At 42.4% G+C, this 18,345-nt stretch overlaps 2 protein-coding genes across 2 annotated transcripts in view; both read right to left on the bottom strand.

Annotated features, from left to right (window-relative positions):
• UBE4A (ubiquitination factor E4A) overlaps positions 1–2,726 on the bottom strand; it is a 58,397-nt gene extending 55,671 nt beyond the window's left edge. Inside the window, exon 1 of the mRNA XM_011927036.1 lies at positions 2,633–2,726. The gene's annotated coding sequence lies outside the window, so the exon portion shown is untranslated. The remainder of the gene's footprint in view (positions 1–2,632) is intronic.
• A 5,796-nt stretch (positions 2,727–8,522) lies between these two features.
• CD3G (CD3g molecule, gamma (CD3-TCR complex)) lies at positions 8,523–17,915 on the bottom strand. Its single transcript, XM_011926882.1, has 7 exons — positions 17,764–17,915; positions 12,835–12,858; positions 11,928–12,152; positions 11,227–11,358; positions 10,193–10,236; positions 9,371–9,454; positions 8,523–8,731 (listed from the first exon to the last, which is right to left on the bottom strand). The coding sequence occupies exons 1-6, from the start codon at positions 17,900–17,902 to the stop codon at positions 9,389–9,391; spliced, it is 630 nt and encodes a 209-aa protein (XP_011782272.1). The 5' UTR covers positions 17,903–17,915; the 3' UTR covers positions 8,523–8,731; positions 9,371–9,388.
• Between the last annotated feature and the right edge of the window lie 430 nt (positions 17,916–18,345).

Below are 18,345 nucleotides of genomic sequence, written 5' to 3'. Positions count from 1 at the left end.
AATTTATCACCATAAAATTGCATTACTTCCTTCTTTCTCAATACTATACTGTTGTACTGTATAAAGAAGCTAGCTTTCTACATTTTACCTCTATTTTTACTAGGCGTTTAAACTTTCTGCATTTTATTTCTAAGCAGATCTTCTGTATTGCTAGGCTGTAAGCTCTTCTGATTACATGCTCATATCTGATTATTCTCTCTTCTGTGTCTAGCATTATACATCACAATCACACAATCCTAAATAAGTAGTTATTGAATGGCTTCAATCTTACACGTAGTTCTTTCTGAACTCCTTGTAATCAACAGCATCACCGTGACCATGATCCTACTTCAAGGTAAGGGCTTTACTACTTGTCTTAGGTTGCAGTGGAAGGTCAAGCTACCAGGCTAGACTCTGGTTCTTTGGTATCTTGGCATGTGTAGAATGGTGGATGGAAATAAGTCTCTGTTGTCATCTCTACTATCTGTGAAAAACAGAAAGGTTCTCACCTACCTTTCACTAAGCTCATCTTTTTCACAGGTACGTCAAATCTGTGTACAAACTTTAGATTTGTTCAATGGACTTACCAAAGTAAATAAGAGTACCTAGATAATCACCCACTCTAAAGGTCTGATAAAATGAAACCTAAATATTTTGTTTAATATTCAATAATGTCACTCGGGATTTATAATCTCCCATTTTCAGGGCCGGGTGCAATATGTCACACCTGTAATTCCAGCACTTTGAGAGGCCAAGGTGGACAGATTACTTGAAGTCAGGAGTTTGAGACCAGCCTGGCCAATGTGGTGAAATCCTACTAAAAGTGATTACAGGTGCCCACCACCACGCCTTAGCCAGGCTGTAATCCCAGTTACTTGGGAGGCTGAGGCAGGAGAATCACTTTAAACTGGGAGATGGAGGTTGCCATGAGCTGAGATCACGCCACTGCACTCCAGAGCAGAGCCTGGGCGACAGAGCCAGACTCTGTCCCAAAAAAAAAAATATACACACACACACATACACACATATATGTATATATGTGTGTGAATATATATACACATATATATGTATACATGTTTTTTCCTATTTTCAACACCATACAGAGATACAACACTATCCTCTTGTCAGACACTTTGGGATGGTACAACTACCAATCCTTAGAAGCTTTTGGATTTGATTCTTTTAAAATATGTCCTCCTTGAAAACAAGTTTCACTCTGATATACTTGCTGCAAAGATCTATATCTATAATAGCTGTCCTACAAAATTCTGTCACTTCCTCCTGATTCAAGCTTTTGTTTATGAATAGTACCACTAATCCTTTAAAGAGACCATTGTCAGTTCTCAAGAACACACAACTGTGTTAACATCAGACTTGGTATTTTTTTTTTTTGAGACGGAGTCTTGCTCTGTCACCCAGGCTAGAGTGCAGTGGTGTGATCTCGGCTCACTGCAAGCTCCGCTTCCCGGGTTCACGCCATTCTCCTGCCTCAGCCTCCTGAGGAGCTGGGACTACAGGCGCCTGCCACCACGCCTGGCTACTTTTTGTATTTTTAGTAGACACGAGGTTTCACCGTGTTAGCCAGGATGGTCTCGATCTCCTGACCTCGTGATCCGCCCGCCTTGGCCTCCCAAAGTGCTGGGATTACAGGCGTGAGCCACCGCGCCCGGCCGGTATTGTTTTTAAACAGAAATATCTGGAACACTTTGTAAAACTGGGATTGCCAAAATCAAGCTCTATCAAATCATATCCTCCCATAAGGTCTGTGCCCTGGTAAATAATACATATATCAATTTAAAATATAAGTTAAAATATCAATTTAAAATATAAATTAAAAAACAATTTTCGTTGTCGTATGTTTCACCTAACACTATCAGGCCAGACGAATGTGGCAACAAAATTCCATCAACACATCTATCTGCAACCTAGAAGGATCTCAAGTCAAAAAGCAGACAGCAGTCCTTCTTGGATCCCATTTTATCGCAGGTGGGCTTCCACGTGAGGCCAAAACAGTAAATGACAGGGAGACTAAACACATGCTTGCTCTCAGGGCATACAACTGAACCTAAAGGGAAGGCTCATCAAATATAAGGTCATGAGGCATGGTCACTCAATTTTAGAAGTGTCTTCTAAACCCAAGGACACATGAAGCAGAATGACCCAAGAGTTATCTGAGGTGAACTCATCACCTGCCTTAAGAAATGTCAACACCCTGATGTATGCATTCAACTGGTTTGCTTACGACTCGCGATTAATCTTATCTTCTTGGCATCTGCCTATTTGTTATCTATTATTCACATTTGATCCTTCCATGTTCCATAAGGGATTCGCAGGAAGGAGGGAGATCCACCCGCCTGGGGCACGTTCTAGAGAAATTAAGTCAAAAGATAATGCAATGATAGCGCTCCAGGAGTGGCTTGGTAAAGATGGGGACAGAAATGTACAGAGAGACATCAGAAGCTGGGGCACTGTAAGGGGTTCCAAATCAGACAGGGTCGAAGTTCAAGAAAGAGAAGGTGCCTGCTTAGGAAAGCACAGGAGAAGGAATTTGGAGAAGATAAGAGTGAATAGGCATGAATTGGCATTGGACTAGCAGAAAATATCACAACGCAAAGTCAATGACCCCGTCCCCTGAAGCTATCGCCTGTCTTACCAGAGCCTGAAGGACCAGCAGCGACGACACGACAGAATCTCAGTGGCCGAAGGGTTCCCACTTCCGACTCAGCACAGCAACCGGAAGTTACATCATCAACAAGCGCCGGAGCTCGTGGAAGTTTATCTCCGCGCCGGAAGCACCGTGTGCAGGCTCACCCGGGGGGGACTGGTGTGCAAATCCTCCTACAGCGCATGCGCTAGCTGTATAGCTGCGGACTGGAGGCGGGGCGGAAGTGGCAGGAAGTGGCCTTGAGGTAGGAGTGTGGGGACGGGAGTGGGTCCACCTGGCAGTGCGCTTTGGAGTGTGGAATATGAGGCTGGGTTTTGGAAACCAGCGTACCGAGGGCAGATAAAACTCTGTGATTCCTGGCTCTGCTCGCAACCTCTGTTGGGGGTCTGCTCTCTTATTTTCCCACCAGTCCTATACCTTTTTGAAGCAGCTTCTGTTACTCTCTATTATTCAAAGGGATGACACTAACAGCAATAACAACTAAAAGTTTGTTATTGTGCTGTCTTCGGAGCAGTCTTTGGAGTGTGCTATCTTTGATTGGATTTCAGTTTTCTTCTCTGTGGAGACGGTATACATCCTACAAGGTTGTTTTTGAGATACACATAAATGGCCGGGCACAGTGGCTCACGCCTGTAATCCCAGCACTTTGGGAGGCCGAGATGGGTGGATCACGAGGGCAAGAGATCAGGATACACATAAATAATAAAGGAAATAATTTTCAAGAGTTAAAAGGGCTGTGCAAGTGAAAATTCACAGAATGAGAGAAAATAGTTGCAACTCATATATCTGATACATGATTAGTATCTAAAATATATAATGAACTACAAGAACAAAAAAACCCCAAACAGTTCAGTTCAAAAAAGGGCAAAGGACTTGAATAGACATTTCTCCAAAGAAGATACATTCCAAGAGAATAACTATCCACTTGGTACCTGTGGGGGATTTGTTTCAGGACCCCCTGGGTACCAAAATCCATGGATGCTCAAGTTCCTTATATAAAATGATGCAGTATTTGCATATAAACTATGCACATCCTCCTGTGTCATCCTAGAGATGACTAAGTCATCTCTAGATCACTTATGATACCTAATACAATGTAAATCTAAATAGTGTTGTATTGTTTAAGGAATAATGACAAAAAGTCTGTACATGCTCAGTACAGATGAAATTTGTTTTGGAATATTTCCAATTCATGGTTGGTTGAATCCATAGATGCAGAGTCCACAGATATGGAAGGCCAACTGTACAAATTGTGGATAAGCATATGAAAGAGTGCTCAACATCGCTAGTCTTTAGGGAAATGAGAATAAAAATCATGAGATACCACTTAATACCTACTAGGATAGCTATTATATATATAAAAAAGGAAAGTAATTGTTGGCAGATGTGGAGAAATTGAAACGCTATGCATTGCTCATGGCAATGTTAAATAGTCCAGACTTTTTGGAAAAACAGTTTGATGATTCCTCAAAAAGTTAAACATAGTATAACCATATGATCAAGCAATTCCGCTTTGACATAGATGTTCAAAATAACTGAAAGCAGGAACTTAGATACTTGTATATGTATGTTTACAGTAGCATTATTCATAATAACCAAAAGGTGGAAACAACCCAGAATGTCCATCAACAGACGAATGCATAAACAAAATATGATATATAGCTACAGATGACTTATTCAGCCTTGAAAAAGAATGAAGTTCTGATACATGCTGAAACATTGATGAACCTTGAAAATGTTATGCTAAGTGAAATGAGCCAGACAGAAAGGACTAAATACTGTTTGATTCAATTTATATGTGGTACCCAGAATAGGCACATTCCTTGAGTGAGAAAGTATAATAGAGGTCACCAGGGATTGGAGGGAGAGGGGAATGTGAGTTATTGTCTAATGGGTACCAAGTTTCTGTTTGGGATGATTAAAAAGTTCTGAAATGGGTAGTGATGATGGCTACACATTGTGGATATATTTAATACCATTGAATGGTATACTTAAAAATAGTTAAAATGGGTTTGGGTGCAGTGGCTCATGCCTGTAATTCCAGCACTATGGGAAGCCGAGGTGGGCAGATCACTTGAAGTCAGGAGTTCGAGACCAGCCTGGCCAACGTAGTGAAACCCTGTCTCTACTAAAAATACAAAAATTAGCTGAGCGTGTTGATGTGCGCCTGTAATCTCAGCTACTTGGGAGGCTGAGGCAGGAGAATCACTTGAACTCGGGAGGCAGAGGTTGCAGTGAGCCGAGATCGTGCCATTGCACTAGAGTGCCTGGATGACAGAGTGAGACTCTGTCTCAAAAAAAAAAAAAAGAAAAAGATTAAAATGGTAAATTTTAGGTTATATATCTTTTACCACACACACACACAAAGCCCTGGGCAGTCTTAATGTGCCTACCACTGTTCTAGTTCCTAAAGATACCGTAGTGAAAAAATATAAGTCTTTTCCTTCTTGGAGCTATAATCTGGTAAGTTGGGTTGTAACAGCATTTAAAATTGATGGACACAACATGAATCATTCAATAATATTTCTGGAATAACTGGGTAACTATCTGTATTTAAAGTTGGTTACTACATTAGATCTGATGCTAACATCAATTCAAGATGGGTCAAAGATATAAATGCATAAAATAAAACCATAAAAATGCTAGAGGAATTCATGGGGGAACTTTTAAAAAAGGATAATTTTAAAGTGGAGGAAGACTTTCTAAATATTAAACATAACCTAGAGGTCATAAGAGACCAGTGAATTCTACTACATGCAAATAATTATAAAGTGTGCATGAAAAACTAACCATAAGCAAAGTTAAAAAACACATAAAGTTGGAAAAAGACTTGCAACTAATATCACAAAAGACCTAGTTTCCCAAATATGTAAGGGGTTAGTGTAAGTCAGTAAGAAAAAGACCAAAGATGTGAACTTATATATCATGAGAAGGAAAAACAAATGGTTTACTCCAGTTTTTTTTTGAAACAGGGTTTCACTCTTGTTGCCCAGGCTAGAGTGCAAATGGTGCAATCTTGGCTCACTGCAGCCTCCACCTCCCAGGTTCAAACAGTTCTCCTGCCTCAGCCTCCTGAGTAACTGGGATTACAGGTACCCACCACCACACCCAGCTTATTTTTTGTATTTTTAGTAGAGACAGGGTTTCGCCATGTTGGCTAGGCTGGTCTCGAACTACTAGCCTCAGGTGATCCGCCCGCCTTGGCCTCCCAAAGTGCTGGGATTACAGGTGTGAGCCACCACACCCAGCCTCCAATTTTTAATAAGAAAAATGTAAACTGAAATTATAGTGAGAGGCCATTCAGGTTGGCATGTTTCAAAAGGTTAATAATACACTGTTGGAACATGTATGGAGTAACCGGCACTTTTGTTTATTGTTATTGGTAGTATATATTGGTACAACCTGGCTGGGCACAGTAGCTCACACCTGTAATCCCAGCACTTTGGGAGGATGAGGTGGGAGGATCACTTGACCCCAAGAGTTTGAGACTGGCCTGAGCAACATAGTGAGACCCTGTCTCTATATATAAAAAAAAATTAAACAATTAGCTGGATATAGTGGCACACGCCTGAAATCTCAGCTACTCAGGAGGCTGAAGTAGGAGAATTGCTTGAGCCTGGGCAGTCGAGGCTGCAGTGAGCCAATGTCATGCCACTGCACTCCAGCCTGAACAACAGAGCAAGACCCTGTCATATATTTATATATATATACACACACACACACACTTGTGTCATATATATATATACTTGTGTGTATGTGTGTTGTGTGTTTACAACTGCTATAAAGTGAAATTTGGCAATAGATAATAAAATTAAAAATGCAAATACAAGTGTCCAACAATTCAATTTATTTGTATTTGTTGCAAATAGACTTATGTATGTTCAAAATGACATTTATTGTTAGAGCTAAAACCATAAAACTGTAAAAAGTATAAAAACAAGACAGGAGAAAATATTTGTAACTGTGGGTTTGGTAAAAATTTATTAGATATGATACCAAAAGCACAATATATAGAAGAAAAAAATCGATAAAATGTACTTCAAAATTCAAACCTTTTACTCTTCAAAAGACACCATTAACAAAAACAAACCACAGATTGGTAGAAAATATTTCCAAATCATATATCTGATAAAGGACTTATATCAAAAATATATGCAAAAAAAGAAGACAAATAAGCCAACTTAAAAATGGGCAAAAGATTTGAATAGACATTTCACTAAAAATATATGAATGGCTAATAAACACATGAAAGGATACTCAGCATGGTTAGTCTCTAGGGAAATGCAAATTAAGACCATAATAAAATACCATATTAAAACCATAGAATGGCTATATTAAAATACAGTTACGGGCCCGGCACAGTGGCTCACGCCTGTAATCCCAGCACTTTGGGAGGCCGAGGGAGGCAGATCATTTGAGGTCAGAAATTTGAGACCAGCCTGGCCAACATGGTGAAACCCTGTCTCTACTAAATACACAAAAAAATTAGCCGGGCCAGGTGGCGCGTGCCTGTAGTCCTAGCTACTGGGGAGTCTGAGGCAAGAGAATTGCTTGAACCTGGGAGGTGGAGGTTGCAGTGAGCTGAGATCGCGCCACTGCACTCCAGCCTGGGCCACAGAGCAAGACTCCATCTCAAAAAAAAAAAAAAAAAAGAAAATGTCCTAAAGCCGGATTATGGTAATGGTTGTACAGTTACTTAAATTTACTAAAAATTTATGAGAACAGGTGAAATCACTTAAGATGGGTGGATTTAATGGCATGTAAATTATGCTTCCATGCAATTATTTTATTTTATTTTATTTTATTTTTTGAGACGGAGTCTCGCTCTGTCGCCCAGGCTGGAGTGCAGTGGCCGGATCTCAGCTCACTGCAAGCTCCGCCTCCCGGGTTTACGCCATTCTCCTGCCTCAGCCTCCCGAGTAGCTGGGACTACAGGCGCCCGCCACCTCGCCTGGCTAATTTTTTGTATTTTTTAGTAGAGACGGGGTTTCACCATGTTAGCCAGGATGGTCTCGATCTCCTGACCTCGTGATCCGCCCGTTTCGGCCTCCCAAAGTGCTGGGATTACAGGCTTGAGTCACCGCGCCCGGCCCGCAATTATTTTTAAAAATGATATTTCACAAAGTTAGTCATTGCAGAATTGTTGTAAGAGCAAAAGATTGGAACCAACTTAAATATCCACTGATAGATAATGGGTTAAATAAATCATAGTCTATTTGTACAATATGGCTGTATTAAAAAGGAGTTCTTCATATAATGGTATGCAATAATCTCACAAGATGTATAATTTGATATCATTTGTCTAAAAGATAGGGGAAGGGAGGACAGTCTGTATTTGAGAATGTACTCATATATGCCTAGAATACCTCCAGAGAGATATATAAGGAGCTAGTTTTATGATCGGGCATGGTGGCTCACACCTGTAATCCCAGCACTTCGGGAGGCTGAGGTGGGCGGATCACTTGAGGTCAGGAGTTCCAGACCAGCCTGGCCAACAGGGCGAAACCCTGGCTCTACTAAAAATTCAAAAATTAGCCGGGTGTGATGGTGGTGCCTGTAATCCCAGCTGCCCGGGAGGCTGAGGTGGGAGAATCGCTTGAACCCAGGAGGCAGAGGTTGCAGTGAGCCCAGATGGTGCCACTGCACTTCAGCAGCCTGGGCGACAGAGCAAGACTGTCTCAAAAAAAAAAAAAAAGAAAAATAGTATGTCTCTGAAGAGGGCAACTAGGTCGCAGGGGATGGTGGTGGAGGGAGATCTTTCACTGAATATTTGAGCCATGTGAATTATGGTCTATACAAAAACGAAATAAAAATCACAACACAAAAAATTGTATTCAAATTGAGGGGGTTATTTGATCTTTTCATTTTTCTTTTACAATTTTCTCCAATAGGTGGCGCTTCTGAAACACCATACTTGTTTTTATTTTTATTTTATTTGAGAAAACCCCAAATGTGCTCTGATGGCCTTTCTTCTCCATTTGTCACCTCTGGGAACCTTGAGTCTAGATTTAGGGCTGAAAGTCTCTCTGCTAGGAGCTTTCCAAAATGCATTGCTTTGATTCTGGGAACTCAATAGAAGGAGAACACCTGGATTAAAAAAAGAAAAATTGCAATTGGTTCAAAAAAACCAAATAATGCTTTCCACCCTGTCTTTCTGATAGAAACTTCAGAAAGATTAATTGAATCGTAACTTCTGACGGATTGACTTGTTGATTGGAAGGTTAGTATAGGTTAGTGGTTCTTAACCAGGGGTGATTTTGCCCTGAAGGTGATGTTTGGACACATTTGGTAATGTCTGAACACATTTTTGATTGTCACACTGGACACTCTACCAGCATCTGGTGGAGAGAGGCCAGGGATGCTTCCATAACTCCTACAATGCACAGGTTAGCCCCTCATCACAAATAATTATTAGCCCAAAATGTTAATGGTATAGATAATGAGAAATAAATTCTAATGTAGGTTAAGATTAATATTCAGCATCTCTATGGCTTGAGGCCCTGCTCTGACAGGATTTACAGATACATAAAATTCATATTTTCCTAGGCCAAGACAATCAGTATGGCCCCAGAATTTTTAGAAAAGAGTACCCCAAACCACCTCCCAATCCCTGATCCCCAGAGTCTGATCCTTATAGCCGCTTAGGGAAGGGAGCTAGACTTGGAAGCAATTGGAAGGGCAGTTGATGCAAGGGTCCTTTATTAGAACTGGCATTGAAGAACCCACCTACTCTGAGTCCTGAGTTCAATTCCTCCTCAACTGGTTTCCTTGAAGGTGACTGTACTGGTCATCTTCTCGATCCTTGAGGGGCTGGAAAAACAGCACAGTCATAAGGTCATTTTTTCCATCCTCTATTAATTAATTTGATGCATGTTTATTGAATGTTTTTATATGTGAGAGTTTGGAGTGGGTAGTACTTCATGGTCCTGAGGATGGAAAGAGGAAAAGAAGATGGAGGCTCTGTCTTTTTTCTTTTCTTTTCTTTCTCTTTTTCTTTTTTTTTTTTGAGATGGAGTCTTGCTCTGTTGCCCATGCTGGAGTGCAGTGGCGCAACCGCAGCTCACTGCAACCTCGACCTCCTGGGTTCAAGTGGTCCTCCTGCCTCAGCTTCCTGAGTAGCTGGGACTACAAGTGTGCACCACCATGCCCAGTTAATTTTTTGTGTATTTTTAGTAGAGACAGTTTCGTCAGGTTGGCTAGGCTTGTCTCGAATTCCTGACCTCAGGTGATTCGCCTGTTTCGGCTTCCCAAAGTACTGGGATTACAGGCGTGAGCCATGGCCTGTCTATAGTGAGTGCCCAGCCTGTCGAGAGTTTCTTTGTGTATCCCTCTCAGTGTGTTCTTCAACTTGTGCTCACTAGATCCTGACCTCAGTCTCTGTCAATCCTTCTCTTTAGTTCATCTATTCTACCCAAAGTGATCTCATCATCTGGTATGCTGTTAGCAGTTTCTTACCTGTATAGGATCTTCCAAATAACATGCCCCTCAATCCCAAAGATTGACCCCCTCTAATTACAGAAATGTCTCTTTTATTCTTCATCCCCTTACCTGGTAGAGCTGGTCATTGGGCAACAGAGTCTGCTTGTCTGAAGCTGCACAAAAAAGAAACAGAATCCACACAAGGATTCTGATAAATCAGAATGCATAATAAATTGGGTTATATTCACAAAATAGAATACTGAATAACAATAAGAGTTTTATATACACACAAGAGTATGGATAAAGCACATAAGCATGTTGTTGAGTGAAAGAAGCTACTCACAAGAATACTTAGTATATGAGTCTACTAACATAAAGAACAAAAACAAAAACAAGCAAAGTTAATCCTTGTTGTTAGAAGTCAGGACAATGCTCACTCTTGAGGATGGTTAGTGGCTGGAATGACCACAGGAGGGGCTTCCACGGCATTGGTAATATTGTCTTTCTTAAATTATGTGCTGACTGCATGGGTGTGTTTGCTCTGTAAATTTTTTTTTTTTTTTGAGCCATATGCTTGTGATGCACTTTTCTGTATGTAAGGGTTTACTTAAAATAGGTTTTTTTTTTTTTTTTTTTTTTTTTTTGAGACAGAGTCTTGCTCTGTCGCCCAGGCTGGAGTGCAGTGGCACGATCTTGGCTCATGCAAGCTTCACTTCCTGGGTTCACGCCATTCTCCTGCCTCAGCCTCTGGAGTAGCTGGGACTACAGGCACCCACCACCATGCCCAGCTAATTTTTTGTATTTTTAGTAAAGACGGGGTTTCACCGTGTTAGCCAGGATGGTCTCGATCTCCTGACCTCGTGATCTGCCCGCCTCGGCCTCCCAAAGTGTTGGGATTACAGGCATGAGCCACCATGCCCAGCCAGTATTTTTTTTTTTTTTAACACAGAGGATAAATCAGAGGGAGTTGTATCTTGAGACAGGTGAACATGCTGTGATAACACCAAGTATCCTTTTCTCCTGTCTCAAAGAAATACAGCCTCACCCAACTATGCACATTAGCAAGAGTCACCAACTCAGTCTCTTCTACTGGGTATGTAATGTTAGCAGGAAAGCTGAGGGTCTCAGGTGGTCCCATCTCTCATCTGAGAGCATTCTTTTACCTCTTGACTGGCGAACTCCATCCTGTCCAGCAATGAAGTAGACCCCAACAGCAAGGAAGAAAATGCTGATGACTTCGGCAAAGACAAAGCCCAATATGGTGGCTGCATTTAGTTCAATGCAGTTCTGACACACTGTGGGGAAAAGGAGAGACAAACCTTCAGGGTGTGAAAGTTGTTTTTCCTGGATCTTTTTCTCCTGCCTATCAGCAATAATGCCCCTGTGGAGGGCAGCAGGCTATTCCTTTGTGGGTGGCAGGGCAAGGGAAGGTCCTTGCGCCAAAACTCAATGCATCTTGATGTTCCTCAGTCCCCCAGGATTCCTGGGGAAGCCCATGGAGTATGTGGAACAAAGATGAGATACTCTTCATGCTCCACTGTGCTCTAGTCCTCACTGCTGCTCACCTCATGATCGCCCCTGTCTCCCCAACCCCTTCATTCAACTCAGTTTACAGAAGGTGCTGAATTGCTCGAATGCATGGAGCCCATCCAAAGGTAAAAGTTTTACAGGACTGGCTGTGCTTTTTCAAATAGGGTGAGGGAAGTATCTTATAGTATTTTAAAAGAGGCAAGCTGAAATTAAGAGAGCCGGTGATAATCTCACTGTTGAGGATCTATTTCCACTTTCACTCCAGACAAAAAGCTCACCAGAGCAGCAAATACTGATTAATTTCACGACGAACAGACCAAAGGGGATTACATACTTCTGTAATACACTTGGAGTGTTTTTGACTTGTCCTGTGATCCTTTACACTGATACACCCCTCGAGGATCCTTGGTATTACTTCCCAGATTCCATTTATTTTTATGTGCAGTTAGGATGTCTACCATCTTCCCGTCTTTAAACCATGTGATATTTGTGTTTTTCACATGACAAGTCAGAAGTACCGAACCATCTTCTTGGTTATACACCTTAAGCTTGCGGTTTTCTGAAATGAGAAAAGCCATGGTTCTATTAAGGATCTTGCCTCTGAAATTCTCCCTGCTTCTGCCTACCAGGAGATCATTAGAGTAGTGTTTCACAAACTTCAATGTGCGCATGAATCACATGGGGATCTTGTTAAAATTTCAGGTGCTATTTAGTAGTTCTGGGGAGGGGAGATTCTGCAGTACTAACATGCTCTCAGGTGAGGCCAATATCTGCGTCGGGATGAAGAATAAAAGAGACATTGCTGTAATTAGCAGGGGTAAAACTTTGGGATTTGGGGGCATGTTATTTGGAAGGTACTATACAGGTAAGAAACTGCTAACAGCATACCAGATAATGAGATCACTTTGGGTAGAATAGATGAACTAAAGAGAAGGATTGACAGAGACTGAGGTCAGGATCCCAAGTGACACCAAAACCTGATGGTTCATGGGTCACAGTTTGAGATGTGTCTAGCTACTAGGGTCCTGTTTCTCCTGTAAGAGACCAGTTAAATGCTTAGCTACAGGCAAGCTGCCCAGAGAAGGTTATGTCAGGTCACTGATTTGGTTGACAATAGTGACATCACCTATCTATCCTCATCCTTTCATTCATTCTAAACTGTTCACTCACGTAGGACTACTCTTGTAGGAAGCCAAATTTCCATCAATATTCTGAGTATAGAAAGAAGCCATTTCTCCTACCTTCAAATGATTGGGCCAAAGTACCTGTAAAGACAGAAGAGAGATAGAGTATTAGCTGGGCATGGAGTTGTTCAGATGCCCTGAAGTATTTCCACGGTTATTTAAGGCCAACATGAAGAAAGATCCAAATCCATGAAAATAATAGTATCTATACTTAGTTATCTGGATTGTAGACTAGATCACCCAACTGAATTCAAGGTGATAATAAATAATTTGTCTCATCTTTGTCCTGGTATCCTGGGAGGGTGTTTCTAACCCTTGGAATTTCATGAGTGACAGGAGTGGCTTTGTTATCTGTGGTGGACCCTTAGACCATACCTGAGTTTATGCCATGGCAATGACTCAGGATAGTGCTGGTCAAGACCAACCATATGGTAAGAGGATTGCAGCTTGGAAACTAGTAGTATCAGCCCCAGGAAGGGAACCTAGAGATTGAGATCAGTCAAGTGGTCAATGATTCAATCAATCATGCCTATGTAAAGATACCTCAATAAAAACTTGGTGGAGCTTCCTGGTTGGTGAACCCATCAATGTGCTGGCAGAGTGGGGGAGAGTGCTGGGGGTGATGTGTTCTAATTCCATGGGGAGAAAGCATGGAGGCTGTGTGTTCGGGACCCTCCTGGACCTTGCCCTTTTCATTTAGCTGGTTCTGATTTTATTTTTTAATAAAACTGAAATAGGAAGTACAGCACTTTCTTAAGTTCTGTGAGTTATTCTAGCAAATTATCAATGAGAAGGATCATGGGAATCCTTAAGATTGTAGGCAGTTTGTCAGAAGTGTGAGTGGTCTGGGGTCCCCTGAACTTGTTGCTGGCATTTAAAGTGAGGGCAATCTGGTTGGGAACCATGCTCTTAACCTGTAGGGTCTGACACTAATTTGGAGGGTTAGCATCAGAATTGTATTGTAGTATATGTAAGTAAGGATATTGCCTATCCAGTCGAGAACACTCTGCTCCTTGAGCAGCTAATGCCCTGGCAAGGAGTGGGTGTGCACTATCCAAAGCCTTTAGGCTGAGTTCCTTATAAAATCTTCAGCCTTGGTGATCCTTTTCTTGTAGAAACCCTGGATGTCCCAGGGAAGTTAGTTATTCAATTAGTCCTCAAATCTGTCTTAAAACTCAGAGTTGACTGGGAGCAGCGGCTCATGCCTGTAATCCCAGCACTTTGGGACACTGAGGTGGGCAGATTGCTTGAGCCTAGGAGTTAGAGACCAGCCTGGGCAACATGGTGAAACCCTGTCTCTACAAAAAAAATACAAAAAAATTAGCTGGGCATGGCGGTATGCACCTGTAGTCCCAGCTACTCAGGAGGCTAAAGTGGAAGGAACAGTTGAGCCTGGGAAGTGGAGGTTGCAGTGAGCCAAGATTGCACCACTGCACACCAGCCTAGGTGTCAAAGCAAGACTCTGTCTCAAAAAAACAAAAACTAACAAACAAAAACAAACAAACAAACCTTAGGGTAGTAGAGTTGCATGGTAGACATACTACAGAGATCTGGCACTTGGATTCAATTCAATTAGATTTAATCCAAACATTTAACGAGCACTATTATGACCTCAAATTAGATATTATGAAAGAAAAGAGTGCTGATATGAAGAATCAACTGCTGCTTCCAAAGTTTATGATGGAGTGAAAAAATTAAAACATATATACAATTAATTTAATAGAACATATACATTATCTTTTAGTGCTTATATGACTGCATATGAAAAAAAGGGTAGAAGCTATTAATTTTGACCAAGGGTGAGGGTCAGGGAAAGCTTAAGAGAGGAAATGACATTTGTCTGGGCCCTGAAGAGTAAGCAGGAATATACCAGACAGAGAAAGGCATTCTGAGTAGAAAGAATAGCTGAATAAGATACAGCTTTGAAAAAGGACAAGAGAGGTAGTGTGGCTAGTGGTGGAGTGTGTGTGATAGGGAGAGGTGGTCATGAGTCAAAGTATAATGGAAATAAAAGAAGTGAACCGTCTTAGAACCTCATGCAGGGCTGGATTATCTTTGAACAGTATCCAGTGCAGTGCCTGGAACATAGTAGGAACTTTATTTGTTGAATGAATGTGCAAATGAATAAATGAGCAAATAGGAGAAAAAGCAAGACAAACAGATAAAGAAGTTTCTAACTAGTTATTCTCCTGACCACCTGGTCAGAAGACTGAGAGAAGACAGAGATCCCTCATTCTAAATTGGATTCAGGAAAGGAGATTGCACTGATCGTTGACATAGTTTTTAAAATTTTTTTTCGAGACATCTTTTTTTTTTTTTTTCTTTCTCTGTCACTCAGGCTGAAGTGCAGTGGTGCGATCATGACTCACTGCAGCCTTGAGCTCCTGGGCTCAAGCAATCCTCCCACTTCAGCTTCCCAAGTAGCTGGCATAAGTGCATGCCACCATGCCTGGCTAATTTTTGTAGTTTTTGTAGACACAGGGTATCCCTATTTTGTCCAGGTTGGTCTTAAACTCCTGGGCTCAAATGATCCTCCCTCCCTGGCCTCCCAAAGTGTTGGGATTGTAGCCTTGAGCCACTGTGCCTGGCCCATTGACATCTTTTAATGTTGCATATCTGAGTGAGGTTTCCTTTTAGGACTCAAGACGTCATGTAGCCACATTTCTTTTTTTTTTTTGTTTTTTTTTTTTTTTTTTTTGAGACGGAGTCTCACTCTGTCACAGAAGCTGGAGTGCAGTGGGCACCGTGTTGGATCACTGCAACCTCCATCTCCTGGGTTCAAGCAATTCTCCTGCCTCAGCCTCCTGAGTAGCTGGGATTACAGGCGCCCACCACCATGCCCAGCTAATTTAAAAAATATTTTTAGTAGAGATGGGGTTTTATCACGTTGACCAGGATGGTCTCGAACTCCTGACCTCAGGTGATCCACCCGCCTCGACCTCCCAAAGTGCTGGGATTACAGGCGTGAGCCACCACGCCTATCCCTGCCACATTTCTGGATTGGCTGACATGAGAACTCCCAGACAGTGGAGGAGTTGTTCATGTACACATAGCTCATTATGTGTCCAAGCTGGATCCAGAGCTCAGGTTTTCTACTGCTCAACTCTATGCTCTTTCCACGATATGCAGCCACCTCATCCAGGCTTGAGAGTTGCTCCTCAACCTGTGTTGTCTTTAGCTGACTTTTCCTCCCATTTCTCTCAGAAATAATTCTATTCTAAACTCTCACTGTCCTCTTCAAGTCTCCCAATCGGCCATCACCCAGCTCAGTTTCTGTAGGTGGGATTGCCTCCCACCTGGATTTTTTTAGAACACGGAAGCTGTTATTGTCCTTTCTCCTTTAGCTTCCTTTCCCTTTATAAACCTATCTGTGGCCAGCGCCGTTTGCACTTCCTTTCTCTTGGTCTTACAGGGTAACATTGCCTTCCCCTCTGTGCTCTTGACCCCACTCTTTTTTTTTTTTTTTTCCTTTTTTTTTTTTTTTTTTTGAGACGGAGTCTCACTCTGCCGCCCAGGCTGGAGTGCAGTGGCCGGATCTCAGCTCACTGCAAGCTCCGCCTCCTGGGTTTACGCCATTCTCCTGCCTCAGCCTCCCGAGTAGCTGGAACTACAGGCGCCCACCACGTCGCCCGGCTAGTTTTTTGTATTTTTTAGTAGAGACAGGGTTTCACCGTGTTAGCCAGGATGGTCTCGATCTCCTGACCTCGTGATCCGCCCGTCTTGGCCTCCCAAAGTGCCGGGATTACAGGCTTGAGCCACTGTGCTCGGCCTTGACCCCACTCTTGACTCTGTCCTTCCACCATCAACTCCAGGACCCTGCTCTACTCATCATCTTCTCCTTTAGCTTAGAAATGTGCTCAAGTTTCTCTCACCCTCAGAAACATTTATTCTTAGACTCTACTTCCTCCTCGACCTACCACCCAGTCTTTTCTCCCTCCTCATCCAAATTTCTTTAAAGAATAGTCTACACTTGCTGACCTCATCACCTGACCTTCACTTCTATCAATTTTCACTTGGCTTCCACTCTCAATACCCCACTGAAACTGTGCTAAATCACCCATGATGCATATTCTGCCACATCCCACAGACTTAAACTTTTAAATATATTCTTATATTAGTGGGCTGTCTTTAACATTTTATACTCTTGGTAATTCTCTCCTTCTAGAAGCTCTCTACTCCCTTGGTTTCCAAGGTAGTGCATACATTTGATTATTTCAACTCTTTGATTCTCCTTTTATCTCTTTCCTGGAATTTTTTTTTCTCTAACTGCCCCTTAAAATTGGTGTCCGCACTGTTCCATCTTCAGCCCCCTCTTCCTCATATAGTACTTATGTGACTTCAGCAAATTCCATGATTTTAACTTTCCCAGTATGTCCAGAGTCCAGGCATCAACCCAGTTCATCCACTTCCTGTTGGATATTTCCGACGGAGTATTCATGTAGGCACCTATGCTGTACCATACACTCAGTCTGGCACCATGAAAACTAATCTCTCCAATGAGACTGTGGTTCTGTAGAGCATAAGTGTTTTATTCATTTTTATTTCCTCATGGCATATCACATATTAGGATCTCACCCATCTTTGTTGAGCAGTTGGCCAACTGCCCAACTGAGTGAATGGACGTTTCATAGGTCGACTGCTAACCCCCAGCTCTGAAGTAGGGAACATATACTTTTTCCTTTTAGTTTCCTGGCCTATGCCCTTTTGGGCTGCGTTCAAATCTAAGATGGCGGTAACAGGGTCCTCTCTTTAGCCAGTGAAGTACTCTGTTTGCATTTTTCAGAGACAAGGATTCCTTCTCCTCCATGGGACACTGTTTCTCTCTAGCAGAGAACAGTTAAGAGGCTCCATTTTGCCCTTTTTTGAACTCTAAGGTGACAGCAGAGGTAGACTCAAGGTTAGGGATCCCAATATCCCTGTCTCATTAGTGATGGGCTCTTCCCTTGAGCCCTTCCCCAGGCTGCCAGACCCCTAGTAGGCCCTTACCTTGAAGAAGAATGATAGCTAGGATGAAGCCAGTCAGGCCCTTCCCCTGTTCCATGTCAGTCTCTGTCCTCTGGCAAAAGCACGGAGCAGCCCTTAGCAGCAAGCCAGCCTGTGCAGCAGCTAGACTGGCTCCACCCATCACCGTTCCGGCTGGGGCCCTTGAGAGAAGGCAAGAACCCAGAGCCTCCACCCTCTGCTGCAAGTGTGGGTAGCAGGGGCCTCAGCAGGGCTGCAGGTGCAGATGCCTTTTATTTTTCCGTTAAGGAGGGTGGAGGTGGTGGGGAAGGAGAGGGAGAGAGTGCTGGATTCCCACTCAGAGACTCATCTTGCACAGGGAACTGCAATGGATGCTGGGTGGGAGATGGTACTGGGACCATTTCTTCATGAGGGGGATAAATGTCCCTGTCATTAGTTGTTAGGATTGTAGCCAGTTGTTACTTGTTGTTAGTTGTTATTGCTATAGGTAATGAATTTAGGAGGAACTCTCAGCTACTTGGGGCCGGACCTCTGAATGGAAAGCCACCTCAGTCCAGGCCTTCATTCGGGAATTTTTTTCACTTTTTTTTTTTTCTTTTAATTTTA

Source organism: Colobus angolensis, unplaced genomic scaffold, assembly GCF_000951035.1.
Source record: "Colobus angolensis palliatus isolate OR3802 unplaced genomic scaffold, Cang.pa_1.0 Scaffold7, whole genome shotgun sequence".
Lineage (NCBI taxonomy): Eukaryota > Metazoa > Chordata > Mammalia > Primates > Cercopithecidae > Colobus > Colobus angolensis.
Note: the sequence above shows the minus strand (reverse complement) of the source record. Positions and strands in the feature narration are given on the sequence as shown.

Coding starts and splice junctions, on each gene's coding strand:
- CD3G (XM_011926882.1), bottom strand. CDS start 17,902: ATGGGTGGAGCCAGTCTAGCTGCTGCACAGGCTGGCTTGCTGCTAAGG. Junction 12,859..17,763: donor AGCTATCATTCTTCTTCAAG/GTAAGGGCCTAC, acceptor CTGTCTTTACAG/GTACTTTGGCCCAATCATTT. Junction 12,153..12,834: donor TTTGGCCCAATCATTTGAAG/GTAGGAGAAATG, acceptor TTCTCATTTCAG/AAAACCGCAAGCTTAAGGTG.